The sequence below is a fragment of the Ambystoma mexicanum genome, chromosome 7p (genome assembly GCF_040938575.1).
Source record: "Ambystoma mexicanum isolate Mex_15411 chromosome 7p, UKY_AmexF1_1, whole genome shotgun sequence".
Taxonomy (NCBI): domain Eukaryota; kingdom Metazoa; phylum Chordata; class Amphibia; order Caudata; family Ambystomatidae; genus Ambystoma; species Ambystoma mexicanum.
Window position 1 is genome coordinate 866939303 of NC_090939.1, and position 16088 is coordinate 866955390.

At 46.3% G+C, this 16088-nt stretch overlaps 1 protein-coding gene across 6 annotated transcripts in view; it reads right to left on the reverse strand.

The window, feature by feature from the left end:
- The window catches only part of GLRA2 (glycine receptor alpha 2), a 979311-nt gene that overhangs the window by 528043 nt on the left and 435180 nt on the right, over positions 1 to 16088 (reverse strand). For all 6 annotated transcript variants that reach the window (XM_069637069.1, XM_069637070.1, XM_069637072.1 and 3 more), the window contains one exon: positions 12621 to 12758. In XM_069637069.1, the coding sequence (XP_069493170.1) occupies positions 12621 to 12758 (138 nt within the window). The remainder of the gene's footprint in view (positions 1 to 12620; positions 12759 to 16088) is intronic.

A 16088-nucleotide genomic window follows, 5' to 3' on the forward strand; every position in this document is an offset into this window, starting at 1 on the left:
GTATGTTACAGAAACACCTCGGCTAACGCTCTTTGAGCGTGGGGTGATATGAACTTCTGAGTAAGCTATAAGGGGGTTTGAGACTAGCTTGGTGGAGTTAGTAAGCTGGAATGTGGCTGGCATGTGTAACAAGCTACTTGATTGGAAGACCTAGTTAAAAAGGTCTGATGTTGGCCACCAGGGGGCGCATGGATGAGCACTAACTCCGTGTGAGCTCTGTGCTTCCAGGTCCGTGACGAGACTTGAGCCCCCGTCTTATGACCCCCCCTGGATTGAAAAATAAGGAGAAGCTCGCTGAAGATCTCCCCCCCTTTGGGAGAAACCCTGAGTAAAATTGGACTCGGGAAGGCAGTGATATTCGATGCTGAAAAGGGCCCGACACAGGCCCGCAGCAAAGCGAAACCAACTCCTGAGAAACGCATGCGGAAAGCTGCAAGAGCGAAGTGCCCTGGAGTGGATTCTTTTTAAAGCCTATGCCCGGTCACCTGACGGGCGCGATGCCTTATTCCACTGGGGGCTGAATGGCCGCATCAACAGAATTGAGCGACGCACCCGCGCGAAGCAGCTCCACGTTGGCCTCTCGGATGTACGCACTGGAGTAACTGAGGACATGCGCCCTTGATACGCTTTAAGCAAGTCCTCCTCTCTTCACCAATGGAGCAACAGAACTCCGGAAGCCATGTTACGCCGAGACCGAACGCATCCCGGTAGGGCACCCCTAGCCCTCCGCGAGGCTCAGGATACAGCGGAGCGGCCCTCCCACCCCGCCGGACGTTTGTCTTCCGCGCGGGCAGGTGCACCGACACAGGGTCTGCCACATCACAGTAAGGCCACGCGCACCGCGGAAGGGCGCCCCTGGCCTCCGCGAAATCCTGGACACAGCGGAGTGGCCCCCCTGCTCTCCCAGAGGACTGCTCTCCACACAGGTGGGCGTACCGACACGGGGCCTTCTGCACACAAAGCCGTCCAGGCTGAAGGAGGGTGATAAGGGCCCGGAACTCTCACGGAATCCCCACAATGGGACCTAAGGGGCAGACAACATCATCCCCACAACACACACCCGAACTCCAGGACACCGCGTAGATCAGTGGTGTTCCCCACCTCAACACATGGGGACACGCCTGCAGCTCACTAGCCTGTATAGCTGAGCGAAGCCCCTCGGAGGCTCGAACAGATAGACCCCACAGGGGCCAACACTAATAGCAGGAGCGGTTGCACATCTAAAAGCCAGAACTGGCATCTAGTAGCTGGCCCAGGCAACTAACTTGACAAAAAGAGGAAAGGGCCACCCAGCAAACGTCTCACATGCCCTGAAAACGAGACCTCACTTGGGAGCGCACAAAGGTCCTTGGACACAGCGAACCACCCCACCGCAGCACATCATAGTGCGAAAGAGACACTCACCTTAAAACGTAGCAGCCATCAAAAGAAACATACAAAGCTGCCCAGAGCAAGAACCTGCTCCCAAGTCGCACAGGACAGAGGCACCACAACGAATGTGCACTCAGAATGCTGCACGACTCGCCCCTCAATACAGGGACCACGAACAGTGCCCAACGTGATCCACCACAACCTAGGCTTCCCACGCCTACCTCCAAGTAACGTTGTGACTCTGGACACTGCCCAATATCGGGAATCATTTTGAAGCCAACGGTGTGTACTGTTTCGCAGAGGGTAGGGCCCCCGAATTAGGAGTGTGTGCCTCCTCTAGCCCACTTTATCTTCACACACCTACATCGCCCCGTAGAGGGTAGGGCCCCCGAATCAGGGGCGTGTGCCTCCTCTAACTCGATAACCATCTTATGCAGGTACAAAATAAGCTTGCCAAATATGCATACGTCCCATCCCCCCTTGCCTCTGACCCGAAAATAACAATGGCAACAGAGATCGCTGGAGCGGAGGCCGCTGCCACCAAGGAAGACATCGCGGCACTACTGTCCGAGATAAAGACTCTGGGTGCCAACCTGGGAGGCAAGATTGACAAGATCACCCAAAGAATGGACGACTTTGAGGAGAGACTGGAGGGTGTAGAGAACAATCAGGCGTCCATTGACACTCTTGAAGCCTAAATGGACACGAGAATACGCAACATTGAAAAGCGGGAAGAGGAGATACGATTGAAAATCGATGATTTGGAAAATAGGGAAAGAAGGAATAACCTCGGATTTTTTGGTATCCCAGAATCCGAGGGAGAAACAGAAGAATCACTCAAGGACACGATACATAACATCATAAAAATCCTAATGGCAGATGAAGAGATAGACGAGCCCAAAACCGAACAGATTCACAGGGCTGGCAGACCCCCCGGTGGCCCGCGCTCTGTCCTGGCAAAATTCGACCGATACCAAGACAGAAATAGGATCCTGTTGAGGGCCAGATCGGGGGACTTGCTCACACTGGGCGGCACCTCCATCACCATCTTCCAGGATCTATCATCGCTCACGTTGGCACTAAGGCGCCCCTGCAGCCCCTTGACCAAGTGCCTTAAGGAGAGAGGCACAAGGTACCGGTGGGGATATCCCTTCTCCCTCACATTTGAGCACAACAGCACGCAAATCATCCTTCGGTCTGAGGATGAGATCAAAGACTGTATTGCAGACATTCTTGGGACAGGCCCCAGAGGGGGTGAAGGAAGTGAGACTAACCAGGCCGGGCCACAATGGGAACTCCAGGGCCCGAGAAGGAAGAGAGTGAAAGGATCCAGAAAATACAGACGCCCAAATAATACGCCTGAACACGGAAAATGAGGATGGACAGTTTGACCTTGGCGAACTAACGCATGGAGTCTTATGAAAAGAACTGTTCGGATCCAAGCTTTTGCCTGTACGGAACGACGTGATCACTGTAGACATGACAGCGCCCGGCAGTAACGACCCCCCATGAAGTAAGGGGGACAAGAATACCTGAAGAAGAGACCTGACGATACACGTATAGTTATACCTTTGTTTTCTTTTTGTTCTTGAGGTTATTGTTGAAATAAATGGAGTTGGAAGAGGTGGGGGGGAACGGGTAGTGGGGGCTCAACGATATGTGATGATGGTATAGTTGAACGGGACCGAGAGGTAACGGTCCCCAACTGGTGGTCCGATACTGGACTGAACTTTTCCACCATGTCCGAGTCGGATGCCGTCAAAATGCTGGAGACAGCACATCTCCGGTCCCCGGGTTCGGCTGGACGCCGGAGGCTCACCAAGGAGGCATATGGGGGAGGAAGAGTGACGAGGATTTTGGGAACAGTATTAGAACCATTTGAACTTATTTGCAACATTAACGTTGATGTAGGCCTTGGGAATCGAATAATTGTCTGGTTGCAAGTAGTGAAAGACACTCCAAAGACACTCAAAGATGGCATCCTCTGACGGACGCAAAGTGAAAGACTCACTCAGGGTGGCGTCCATCAATGTGAAGGGGCTGAACTCCCCGACTAAGAGGTTGTTAGTGCTCAGGGAATTCCGTAGGTCCAACATAGACATATTGCTCCTGCAGGAGACCAAGTTCGCCAAAGGAGAAGAACGGAGCATAGTCAGGAAGTGGGGAGGACTCGAGTTCTGGGGTTCCGGCCCGCTTAGAAAGGGAGGGGTCGGTATCTTACTTAAGAAGGGAATCCAATTTGAGGTGGAAAAGACATGGTCTGATGTGGTGGGTCGGACCCTCCTGATTACGGGGAAAATAGACAGAGTGAAAGTGACCATTGCCACTGTATATGCACCTAACACTGGGCAGACTGCATTACTTCAGAAAGCGATCCCGAAAATAATGCTGGAGGCCACTGGACATGCCATTCTGGGAGGGGATTTCAACCAATGGGCTGATCCAGATATGGATTGGAAACTGGGAAACCCAGACACAAGAAATCAAAATAAAGGGGGACGAACTGACCTTGCTGAGATAATGGATTTGTATGACATGAAGGACGTCTGGAGAACAATGCACCCGGGTGCAACTGGATACACCTTCTATTCGAACCCACACCACACATTTACACGTATTGACTATATATACCTCGCGAGCGACCTCACAACCACTACACAACACTCAGATATCATACTGATAACCTGGTCAGATCACAATATGGTCCTAGTAGACATCTCCTGGGGCAACCTACCTATCATGGGAGGGAAATGGCGGTGTAACGAGACTCTCTGGAAAGACCTGGTCTTCAAAATGGACATGGAGACTGAAATTGAAGAGTACTTTAAAACAAACAATGATGGGGGGGTTTCCAAACAAGTAGTCTGGGAAGCGGGGAAGGCCACATGGTGAGGTGTTTTAATACGAGAAGGGTCTTCCAAGAGGAGGGAACGGAAGATCATAGAGCAAAGGCTAAGGGATGAAATAGGTCAATTAGAGGGGGAGATGAGAAAAGAACCTACAGTGGACCCTGAAAAAATGAAAACAGCCCAAATAAAAAGGGAGGAACTGCGACTCCTAGAACATGACCAAGTGGTACGCAAATTGCAGTTCCTGAAACAGAAATTCTATGAGAAAGGAGATAAAGCTGATGCCTTATTGGCTGCTATACTCAGGGAACAAAGAGCGGACCGCAGGGTGAATGAAATCATTGAGGACTCCAACCCCCCTCTCCATACCCCCTGCATTATCCCAGAATCCTTCGCCAATTTCTACGAAAAGCTTTACACTTCTGAAATAACTTCTGGCCTGCTGGACATCTCCGCTTACCTATCATCAGTCACCATGCCCACAATAACGAATTCAGAGGATGAGCTCCTTGACTCCCCAATTACTGAACAAGAGATCTAGGAGGCAATCAAAAGGCTAACATTAGGTAAATCCCCGGGAGAAGATGGCTATACAGCCGGCTTCTATAAAACATCTGCTAAACAACTAACTCCCTTCCTATCGGAACTATTTAATGAAATACTAGAGACAGGCCTGGCCCCGGACTCCTTTGGGAAAGCATTGATAACAGTGATTCCCAAGGAGGGAAGGGATCCTAAAAATTGTGGATCATACCGCCCGATTTCCCTCCTTAACCTCGATGCTAAAATTTATGCCAGAGTATTAGCAGCCAGACTAGAAATGCCCATGCCGTGCTTGGTCCATCCAGACCAAGTTGGGTTTATACTTGGGAGACAGGGGGCTGACTCCATGCTCAAAACATTGCACTTTATCCACGTGGCCTGTGACCTTTCCGGGGACCCCGTTCTGTTGTCAATTTATGCGGAAAAGGCCTTTGATAGGGTGGAGTGGGAACTCCTGGGAGCAGTCCTGCAGAAGGTTGTAATAGGCCCCAAAGCTAGGAAGGGAATACAAGCGATATACACATCCCCCCAGCATCAATATCAGTGAACAGAGAATACTCCCGATGGTTCAAATAGAAACGAGGGACTCGACAGGGATGCCCTCTCTCAGCGATCCTGTTTGCCCTTTCACTGGAACGCCTTGCACAAAAGATAAGAGCTGTCCCTGCAATAGAAGGGATTTGGCTAGGTCCCACAGAATATAAAATAGCGTTCTATGCGGACGACATTCTCCTCCACATAACCAATCAGAGTCCATCCCTCATGCCCTTAGACTAATGGACGAATATGGCCAATTTTCTGGCTTCAAAGTAAACAAAACAAAATCCACCCTATTCCCCCTTCAGGGAACCGCAGAAGAAAATGATGTCAAATTTTTCCGCCTAGGCCTCAAATTGGAACACCTCACACTACAGTATTTGGGCATACAGATTACCAGAACCCTGAATGATCTATTTGAAGCCAACTTTCCCCCGCTCCTTCAGCGATTTGCAGCATATCTTAAGAAATGGAGTAAACTCACGATCTCCTGGCTTGGCCGAATCAATGCAGTTAAGATGACGTGCCTTCCCCGCTTCCTGTACCCTTTCCAAATGTTGCCAGTTGAAATACCTAAAGGGTTCTTTATTGAAGCTAAAAAAATCATGATGAGATTTATATGGCAGGGAAAGAAACCAAGAATTTCATACACCACACTGACGCTCCCCAAAGACAAGGGAGGGGTTGGGCTCCCCGACTTGAGATCTTATTATAATGCTGCCCAGTTGCAAGGCTTGATCCCACACCTCAGAGAGCATCGCAACCTCCAATGGGTCCAAATGAACAACCACTATTTCTCCCCGGCCACAGTATCAGAATGGCTATGGACTCCGCACAAAAGGGTACTATGGAAAATCAAAAACCACCCCATATTGAGCACTATTTGGAGCATATGGCGAGCAGACAAGGAGATGCGCAAAATTACCACTTGGCCATCCCCGCTCAGTCACCTATGGTCCCCCGGCATAAACAATCATATACCCGATGTGGGTAGGTACCAATCGTGGTATGAGGCGGGCTTGCAGAGAGTCGGCCAGCTCCAGAGGAAAGACTCCTATATAACTCTACCAGAACTGACTGAAGCACTGGGTATAGGCACCCTATCCACATTCCAGTACATTCAACTGAAAGGGGTCTTAACGAAGACGGAATGGCAAGAGAAATTGAACAGAGACTTGACCCCATTCGAGAAGATCCTGGATTCTAAAACAGAGATGAAAGGTCTTATGTCAGTTATGTACCGGGAGCTAATAGCAGCAGGAGTCGGATCCACGGAACCCTTGAGGTCCAGATGGGAAAAAGACTTTGGTGAAGACATACACCCCGAGCAATGGGATACAATGTGCAGAGCTGCCTCTAGAACATCAATTTCCTGTCAATATAAATGACACGCCATCAAACTCCTACACAGGTGGCAATATGACCCTCTTAGGCTGTCTAAAATGTCTCAGTCAATGAACTTGACTTGTTGGAGAAACTGTGGTCAAACAGCAAGCTACTGGCACATGTGGTGGGGCTGCCCGCGCATCAAAGTATTCTGGAATGAAGTACTAGGGTGGATCAAGGAAATAGAGGGCATCCAAAGAGTAGCTGACCCCTACCTCGTACTTTTTGGCTTAGAAAGGGACGCGGACGATTAGACCAGAGTGAAAGGCCTGACCCCCCATTTACTGCTAGCCGCCAGGGCTCTCCTGGTGATCAAATGGAAATCTCCAGCGGTGCCCGGGAAAAATGAATGGATTGCCCTAGCTACAAATATTTACCTAATGGAAACCATAACGTCCGCTCTACATGTCAAGGTCGCTCAATGCGAAGCCTTATGGATGGACTAACATCTAACGACAGATAGCGAATCTCAATCGGACGAGCCTGAGGAGTCTTGATGGACATCCAATACGCAAGCAGCAACAATAGAAGAATTCTCGAACTGAGTGATCACTGCGCGACCAGACAACGGAGGCATGATTATTGCGCTATCAATGTTTTTATGCCTCAACAACTAACAATGGATAGGTGCTAAAATATGGGAGGGAGGGGGTAGAGGGGAAGGGGAAGTTCTTTAGTTTTAAGAAATACACCCTGATTGTGAACAGAGACAAATGTTTATTAATGCAAGCTGACACTAAGCCCTTTGTTTTTGTTATGTAGCCGAATGTTAAGAATGGTGTACCACCAGAAGTCTACTTTGGTCTTCTGTCTTTTTTTTATTTTCCTTTGTTGTTTATGATAAAATCAATCAAATCAAATTTTTTAAAAAAAAAAAAAGGGTCTGATGTGATCTGCCTACCAGAGACATACCTAAAAGATGATGAATGTCTTCACACAAGTTTTACTGATTTCTGTTTGTTTTTCCTCCGCAACCCATCAGTGTGGAACAGGGTACCCATCAAAAGGCAGTGCAACTTTAGTGCATAAAGCAATCTGTATGTTTCCAAAGCTGGTCATGAATGCTAATGACCAGGGAATAGAAGTTTCTTTTGCCCTGAGCTAATGTTCTAGTGACCAGCTAACCCTTGTTACATCCAAAAGAGAGAGTTATCAGCCTTTTTGCAACCAATAGTTGGCTAGTAAAATTGATTATTTTTAATTGCAATGAGAGCCTGATTATTATGGGCGATTTCCACCTGAAGCTCTGGCAAGGCAAGGAACTGGATACGGGCCAAAAAGATCTAGAAACGGCTTGTGATCTCCAAGAGCGAAATCCATTTATGACGAAGGGGGATTGATCGTGGGTGAATGACTAATTTATTCAATAATTTTCTTTAGTAGAGAAAAATTGAAGATGAGTGGGAGACAGTCAACCCAAAGAGACATTTAAATCAAGGACTAGAGAATTGTTGCTAGACTACGGCCTTATCGATGGCTTTCCTTTCGTATGTAATTTCCTCATCTATATTAGACTAGCAAGAGATCAAAACCTTAATCTCTTGACCTGGAAAGTGGCATCTCTAACAATTGTAAACCTCGATGGCAGGAAGTAGATCCTAACATGCTGGCTCCTTAAAGATGTCTAAAGACGAGCTGGCTATAATCTTATGTAAGGATGACGTAAGTAAACATGCTTCAGCTATATGCTCTCTAACCCATTCTCCTGGTCCAATATTAGCGGCCTATGAGGATCTGGCAAGTCTAATTTCCTGTCAGTACTGTAGGGTACTAAGTCTTATGACTAAACCTATAGGATAATTGAGACGAGGTATCCCTTGGTATGACAAGGACTGCCGGAAGGCAAAATGGGAACTATTGTATGTGGTAAGGTGTAAAAACATAACCACAGGCAAATTATATAAACTTCTAAAAGAAAAGAAGAAGAGCTATATTGAGTCACAATGTGGTCGATTGGATAAGATGATTAGCGAGAATGATACAAGAGGGTTCTGGGATCTTGTTGCCCAGGGCTTTCTGATCAGGGAAAGAGAAGATTGTGAGTAGATCTCTCCTTTGGCATATGCACTGCATTATAATCAGATTTTGTTTAACACAGCAGCTGAAGTGTCTTAATCTTTGTGGAGGTGTGAGTTTGCTTTGGGCATTGTAGTTTTAATTCTAGAAGAGGTTTCAAAAGCGATTGCTGCTACAAAAATGGGAAAAAGCCCCTGGCCCTGATGGTATAAGGTCTGACATATACACATTTTTTCAAGATTGCTGGGCCCCCATTCAAGTGGGTGTATTTAATGCAATCACCCAGGTTCAAGTCTATCCAGCTTCACGGGCCAGGAGTGTGATTATCCCTTTATACAAAAAGGGGACACATACGTATCATCATTGCTATCACCCAATATCGTTCCTCGATACAGCTGGTAAGATTTTTGCAAGCAGTCTTGCAACCAGATTAGCGGTCTGGGCCAAGGTACAAAGTCTGCTGCCAATTTACCAAGGCAGATTCACAAAGGGATATGGGACTACAGATCATTGTTTTTTTCTCAATATTGGTCTTCACAAGTATTTGGGAATTAGGCAAAGCCGGGTATATGCAGCTTTATGGACTTGGCTAAAGCTTTCAACATTCTGGATCGGGCAACTCTCTAGAGTCAATTACTCAAACTAGCAGTCCCTACTGCAGTTGATTTTTTGCCTTTACTCCAAAACTTTAATACAGGATGCACGTCTAGTTCGGTACCAATCTGGGTGTTAGGCAGGGATGCATATCTTTGCCAGCACGGATCGATATTCCCACCTGTTTGAAATAGCTGCAGTTTCCAGGCTCTCCTATAAGATACAACGTGGTTGGATCTTACACCAAAGCGCCTTGGTTGTAGCTTGGGCTATGCAGCAAGCTATTTTGAGACTGATAGCCTGAAGCTAAACCTGTCTAAATCCAAAATTGTTATCTTTGGCAAAAAAAAATACTTCCGATCACATATGGATGATGGATAAGGTGAACAATGAGGTCACAGAATCCTACAACAATTTGGGGACAATTTGCGAAAAACGGTAGCTGGCGTTCCAACTTGGTAATGCTAGAAAACAAGTTAGGAATGGGTTTGGGAGGCCTGGCCAGGTTCCACTATAAGTTTGGGGGCCGCCAATTAGACAAATGCCTTGAGGTTTTGCAGGACAAAGTAAACGCTGCAGTCCTTTATGGCTGGGAATAATGGGGCCATTTGGAGCTCGCCGTATTAGATCACCTACAAAATGGCTTTCTAAGGAAGATACTTGCGCATGGGCCCAGCCGCCATGGGGGAAGCATTGCAGATGGAATTGGGTGCTCCCGGTATTAGGATCTTAGCACAGCGAAAATATTTACATTTATGCCCTGAATTTATTTACTTGCAACCCAGAAAATCAGAATATAAAAAATGCAATGTGGGACAATTATGTCACAGTTCTTGCAGATAAAATATCTGTGGATTAAAAAGTGTATAGCGTTGTGTAATAGTTGGGGTATGGATTTTATGTGGCTAATTAAGGTAAAATAACTATGTTGCATCTAAAAAAGAGAGCTAGGTATCTTGACTATGACATTATGACAAGGCATAGCATGAACCTACGCTATATAAATATTTGGTGGTCTCTCGTTGTGTGCCGCAGTTTAACAGATTATTGTAAAACTGAGGGCTCCTGAATACAGAAGAATTATTTTAAAGGTGAGACTACATGTTCTACTCCTGTGGGGGGGGTGGGTTGGTTAGCCAATAGTGGGCTTTGTTCTTTTGGAGTGGGTGCCATTGAAAATGTGCTGCTCTGCAGCCAACTGAATTATATTAGGAGATTATGGCTCAGGTGTCACTATAATATTAGAACAGCAGTGGCAATGGAGTTCTTACTGTGTATTAATGATGCTAATGTTTTGATGGACATATGTGAATTTGTTAACGGAGCGCTTGGGAAACTTGACATGCTTTTTTAAAGTGATTTTATAATGTTTTAACAGAAATGTTTAGCTCTTTCTGTATAGTGTTTTAGGAATTGTGTTTTGTGCTATTTATTGTATTATATGATTTGTTAATGGCAAAAGCTGAATAAAAATGGATTTCTCTTCCAGCCAGGAGCAGGGATTCGTCCCCTAAAGCAGGCTAGATTTAGACCAATCTCCTGAGGATTTGTGCCCTTAAAAGAAGGAGTCTCACACCCCATGAACAGAATTCCTTTCGCTTAAAGGCCGAAGAGACATTCTGAAGATTCTTAGTTGTCTTCCTTTGGGACAATTGCACTGTCCAAAGTCCTCCGTCTGAGGTGAAGAAGGAGCTGTCCAAGACAGAAGGAGGATCTGTCCCCTAACCAATCCCAGGGAACACATATGGAGTGACCAGTGTTTTGGACCAGGGACAATAATTCTGCAACAGATCTTCTGTGCCAGAAGAGCAGACCATGAAATTGAGTATTCTGTCCTCAAGTCCTTTGCGAAGGCCTCACAGAAACTGGAGGGCCAGACCAGCCAATGCTCCCTGTTCTCCCACACCAAACCGGTCGCTCTGTGTTCCACACATCCTGAACAATAGGGAAAGCACTGGTGTTGGTGTCCAACCAGCCGAACTATTGCACTGCATCTAAACCAGCTCGACCCTGCCTCGTGTCCTAGCGAAGCATGTCACTTGTTAGGCCCCAAGCATCTGTTCAATGCCGGAAACTGGACCGAATCTCTGGAGGGTCACTCACTAATTCTACCTGGGGGTTAAAACAATGGCTCAGCTCAGGTAACCTGTGAACCACCGCTTCATTGGCTGCACATCAACACACCCTCGATCACCACTTCCTCAGCCGTCACCCGCCAACTCGAACTGATGCGCGCCACTCGTCAACCTCTCCCAACAGCCAAAGTCCAACTCATCCTGGCCAACTGTGAAATGTTCTTTGGCCTGCTCCCAACATGCATCACTTGAACTGCCACTGTTCAACCGCACAGAGCACTGGAATTCGCCCCTACTCAACACCCGCTTCCTGCCAGGACCTCCACAATCTCACATGCCTGGCTGAGCTTGATCAGCTTGCCTCACCCTTCAAACCGGGGTCGGATGTGCCAGCACACAAAGAACTGAATCGAGGTACTGTGACATTGACCTGCCCCCATGGTCCACTGAGACCCTAGAAACTGGTGAGGTCACGATCGCTCTTGTTCTCACCCCAATACTCTTTTTATGGTAGTGCCTTACCTACCACTCCTGCAGCTACACTCAGATTGCTACTTTCTTTCGATTGTCGCATCTTCTCTGTTCTTTCCTTTGGGGTGGATTTTTGCATAGTAATCTCTTTTCGTTCTACTTACAGATGGTGTGTTTTGTTTAATTAAAGTGTTTATATTTTTATAGAACCTTGATTGGACATTCCCTTTATTTTGAACTGTGATGCTGTGTTGTTTGGGTCATTACTGGTTAACCTTCACACCCCTCTTAAGAGTATAGCCTTCCCTCAGCATGCGTAACCAGATTCAGCGTCTGCAGGTTCTTCAGACAACTGCAAGTAGAGTTTTCACAAGGACCCACAAAAGGACACAAGTGTCACCCTTGTGACTACATCTCCGACTTGTATGCTGAATTAATAAAATCGACACATGACCATGCATGGCTATAGAACAAAGCAATGCTTCATTAAATCACCAACTCCTCCATCCAACCAGCATAATGATCCTGACACAATTTTGTGTCAAGTGGGTGGGAGCAGGTGGCAAACTATTTATCTCCACCGCTCACAAGCCTTGAAGGAATTTACCCCACTGAAATATGCTAAATAATGGATCAACTTGCCCATGAGAAGGCAGCGGAAACCTTAATGCCCCCGTAATTTTGCAAGCACCCTTTATTCAGGTCTAGAGCCTAGACATGGACATTAATAGAGATGTACTCATCGATGACAAACAGAATGCAATGCTTAAACACTCACCAGTGTTGTAGTGTTTGGTGCAGTCGCCAAGTTCATTCTCGTTTTTCAGGATAAACTGCGGCAGTGTCAAGCCTTCAGCTACTTGAACTGGATCCTTGTCCAACCATTCAAATATGAGGTCATGCATCGTGTATCCAACTGGAGAAAATAAAGCAATACTGATTAGATAGTTCTGGAACTTCTGAATGTGACGAAAAAACTACTTTTGGGTCCGGCTTGCAAGTGCTTCATCTCTCATACACACTTGCACCATCTCTTTCTTACGAACACTCTGCCCTTAGAGTGATTCTAATTAGTGAATTGCACCTTAGCCTTGCACTCGTATTGCACATCGCCCAAAATCAGCCATTTTGTTTTGTAGCCATGCTATTATTGCACACCTTTCAGAGCACACTCTAGAATAAGTGCAAGGGGTTTATACTGGGAGTAGCTCAGGGGGAACTGGGCTGCATCATGTACAAATGTAATTTTTTTTAAAAGGAGTCAGGGTTCAGGGTTTATTTATTCATCTATTTTTATTTATTTATTTATTTGTTTATTTGTATCACGCCAGTCGCCCTCAGGCATCAGGGCGTCACATGAAGACACATCAGACAACAAGTAGACTCCCTTTTAAAGAGGACTCCTCACAAAAGAGGAGAACAGGAAACACACCGGTGCCAAATCGATTATGGTTTCGACCGTGGTGTGCAGAGAGTGGAAGAGTTTCGTGGCGGCGAGCACCTGAAAATATGTGGTGAGGAAGGGACACAGAAGCATACAGGAAGATTGGGAAGGATCTGAGGGGACCAAGGGATTATTTAGCAGGGGACATTGGTAACAGGTGTGGATGGCAGCGAGAACATTGAGTGCGGTGTCATGTTCCATGGAAGCATCACCTGCAGAAATATAACTCCTATCCCATGTTTCAATTGGCAGATTAACGTTCTGATTGGTGCAGATGAAGGTAGCGCAGTGTAGGGCACTCTGTACCAAGAGTGTGCATGGGGTGGGAAAGATGCACAATCTTTAAACATCATGCACAAATAACACATCTATATTTACTGAAAACATATACTCACCCCTTAATGCCAAGGGCGAGGTATCTCGTCCTTGGGATTACTTCCCTGTTGCCAAGGACGAGATACCTCGTCCTTGGCACTTAAGGGGTTAATGAAACAGAAAACGTTAGAAGGCATTGAATGGCGAAATAACAAAATCACCAAAAAAGGCCTTGGCACTGGGGGGGAGGGTAAACCCATGGCAGTTAAGTGGCGTGATGGCTGTGCAAAATCAAATGCTGCCATGTGATGATTGTTATGTTTCAGGAGTTTCTATTGAAGTACAATTGTAAAGAGTGCCCTCCTTTATTCCTTTATCACAGGGGTTGGGATGCTATATTGCTTGATTTTGTAGCAATCTTAATAGAGACAACTGAACTCAGTGAATTTTGCCCCGTTGTAAGTAATGACTAATCCAGAATTAGTTATAAACAATTGCAGAATTAGTTGCTCGTCTGCCCACACGTGAAACATGCCAATGTCAACTTAATGCTTGGGTGCAATGTGTAATCAAGATGGTCTCCTTGCTAGGGGAGCCTGGAGCAGGTTGGTGCCATTGGCCTTCGTCCCAGTCCTCTAGGTGGCACCTTGTTTATTCCTGCTCCATGATCCTGATGAAAAGGGAGCAGCACCCCATCTCCACTGTGACCCTAGGCTGCCACCTATCCTTTCTCTGGCAGGGCTCCACCCGCTTCACCCCGACATAAACATAGGCCGCTGTGCCCTTCCAGTCTCGCTGGAGGTGGCTCAAGGTTGGACCATGGTACTGGATGTCAGGGCACACTGGTGGGCAAGGGGCGAAGTTGCATGCAGTATCACATAAACTGTACAAGAACACACTCCTACAATGCACATTTTAACTAGAGAAATGGTAACCTGCTCTTCATAGAGCATTTTTATTTACAATTATTACTAGCCAACCAAAATTGGCACTCATGTAATGACCTTGGAATAATGAAAGGCTCAGTAGATTTCGCAGGGGTTCAAAGCTGCACCCTGCACATCACACTCAGATCTCAGCAGCAAGTGCTTAATTTGGTGAGCTAGCTTACTCTTACTAGCTAACGTGAAAGGTGGCACAAATCAAAAATTGAACGTAGATATTTGCCTTTCAACTCGGCTCCTTACACGACACGATTAAGGGGTGTCAGAAGTTTTTCCCATACCCTAAGTGCGGGGTGGAGTGAATAGTTTACCAAAGTAAGGAAGATCAGGGGTCCCTAAGGTTCACTACATTGATCTATTAGCAACTGAGCTATCCATCGCAAACAACACACGGAAATATGGCTTCTCTAACTAAACAGCAAAAAGCAAGGTTTCCCAAAAACAAAACAAAAAACACAATAGGGAAATATTTTTCCAAACAAACCAAAAAGAACTAATAATCGTTTCCCTACCTTAGAAAACAATACCAATTAACCTTTTCCTAACAAAACATATACTACAAAAGTGAGTTCCCCCGCTAATAAATCCAAAACATAAAAAACCTTAAATCTAAGCTGCAAATAAAATGTAAAATGTCTAACGCCTCCAATTGTGTGACTCAGCCCTGCCACACTCTTCTGCCCAGCCAAACTAAGCTTATCAAGAAAGCGGGAACCCGTTAGGCTATTTCAAATGCAAAAACATGGTTACCAAATGATGGTTTGGCCAAATCCTTCCTGAGGACTGAACTTTGCAAGCTTCATAGTCTCAGCTGAACCTGCACCAGGAGTTTGAGCAGGGAAACTGACACATGGGCCTTCATTTCCTACATTTCAGTTCTACGTCTAGGTGAATTCTCAGGTCAGTTTCTGAAGGTTGGCTCAGACCTATTCATCAGGAGGCGCAGGACACATTCTTTAATCCCAATACAACATCTCAGAATCTCCCACACACTGAGCTGAGTTGCATGCATCCATATTCCAGGATTAGATATCCTTTTAAAGTATCTCTACATGTGTCTAACATTCCTCCATAATTGTAGTTCGGTTTTCCGATGTTACGCCATCTTGAGCTTGAAAGCTGCCCCCAAAATCCTATGGATGTGCAAGTCAATCAAAGCATATATAAAGGGGTCATTTTATGTTATGTTACTCAGCTTTTACACTGCACCAGTCAACACTGTAGTGGTCTTGCAGAGCTGAGGATTGTCCAGGTAATAGTGTCTCATGTCCCCGTGCAGGGACCAGGGCTCAAGGCCAAGGGAACAAGCGGGTGGAGGGCGTCGGCCCACTTTTTTCAGAGGGTGGGCGCCGTTATCTCTGTGTGTTTTCAGTCCAGTAAACCATTTAAAAAAGTGCTCTGACCACTTGAGAGCCGTGTCCGTGATTCAAACACAGGTCACTCCATTCAGAGACAAGACACACAAATCTTCAAGCTGATTGGTGTGTAACCCTCCTATTGACTGTTTGCTATACAGGATACGTTTTCGTATACATTTTCAGAC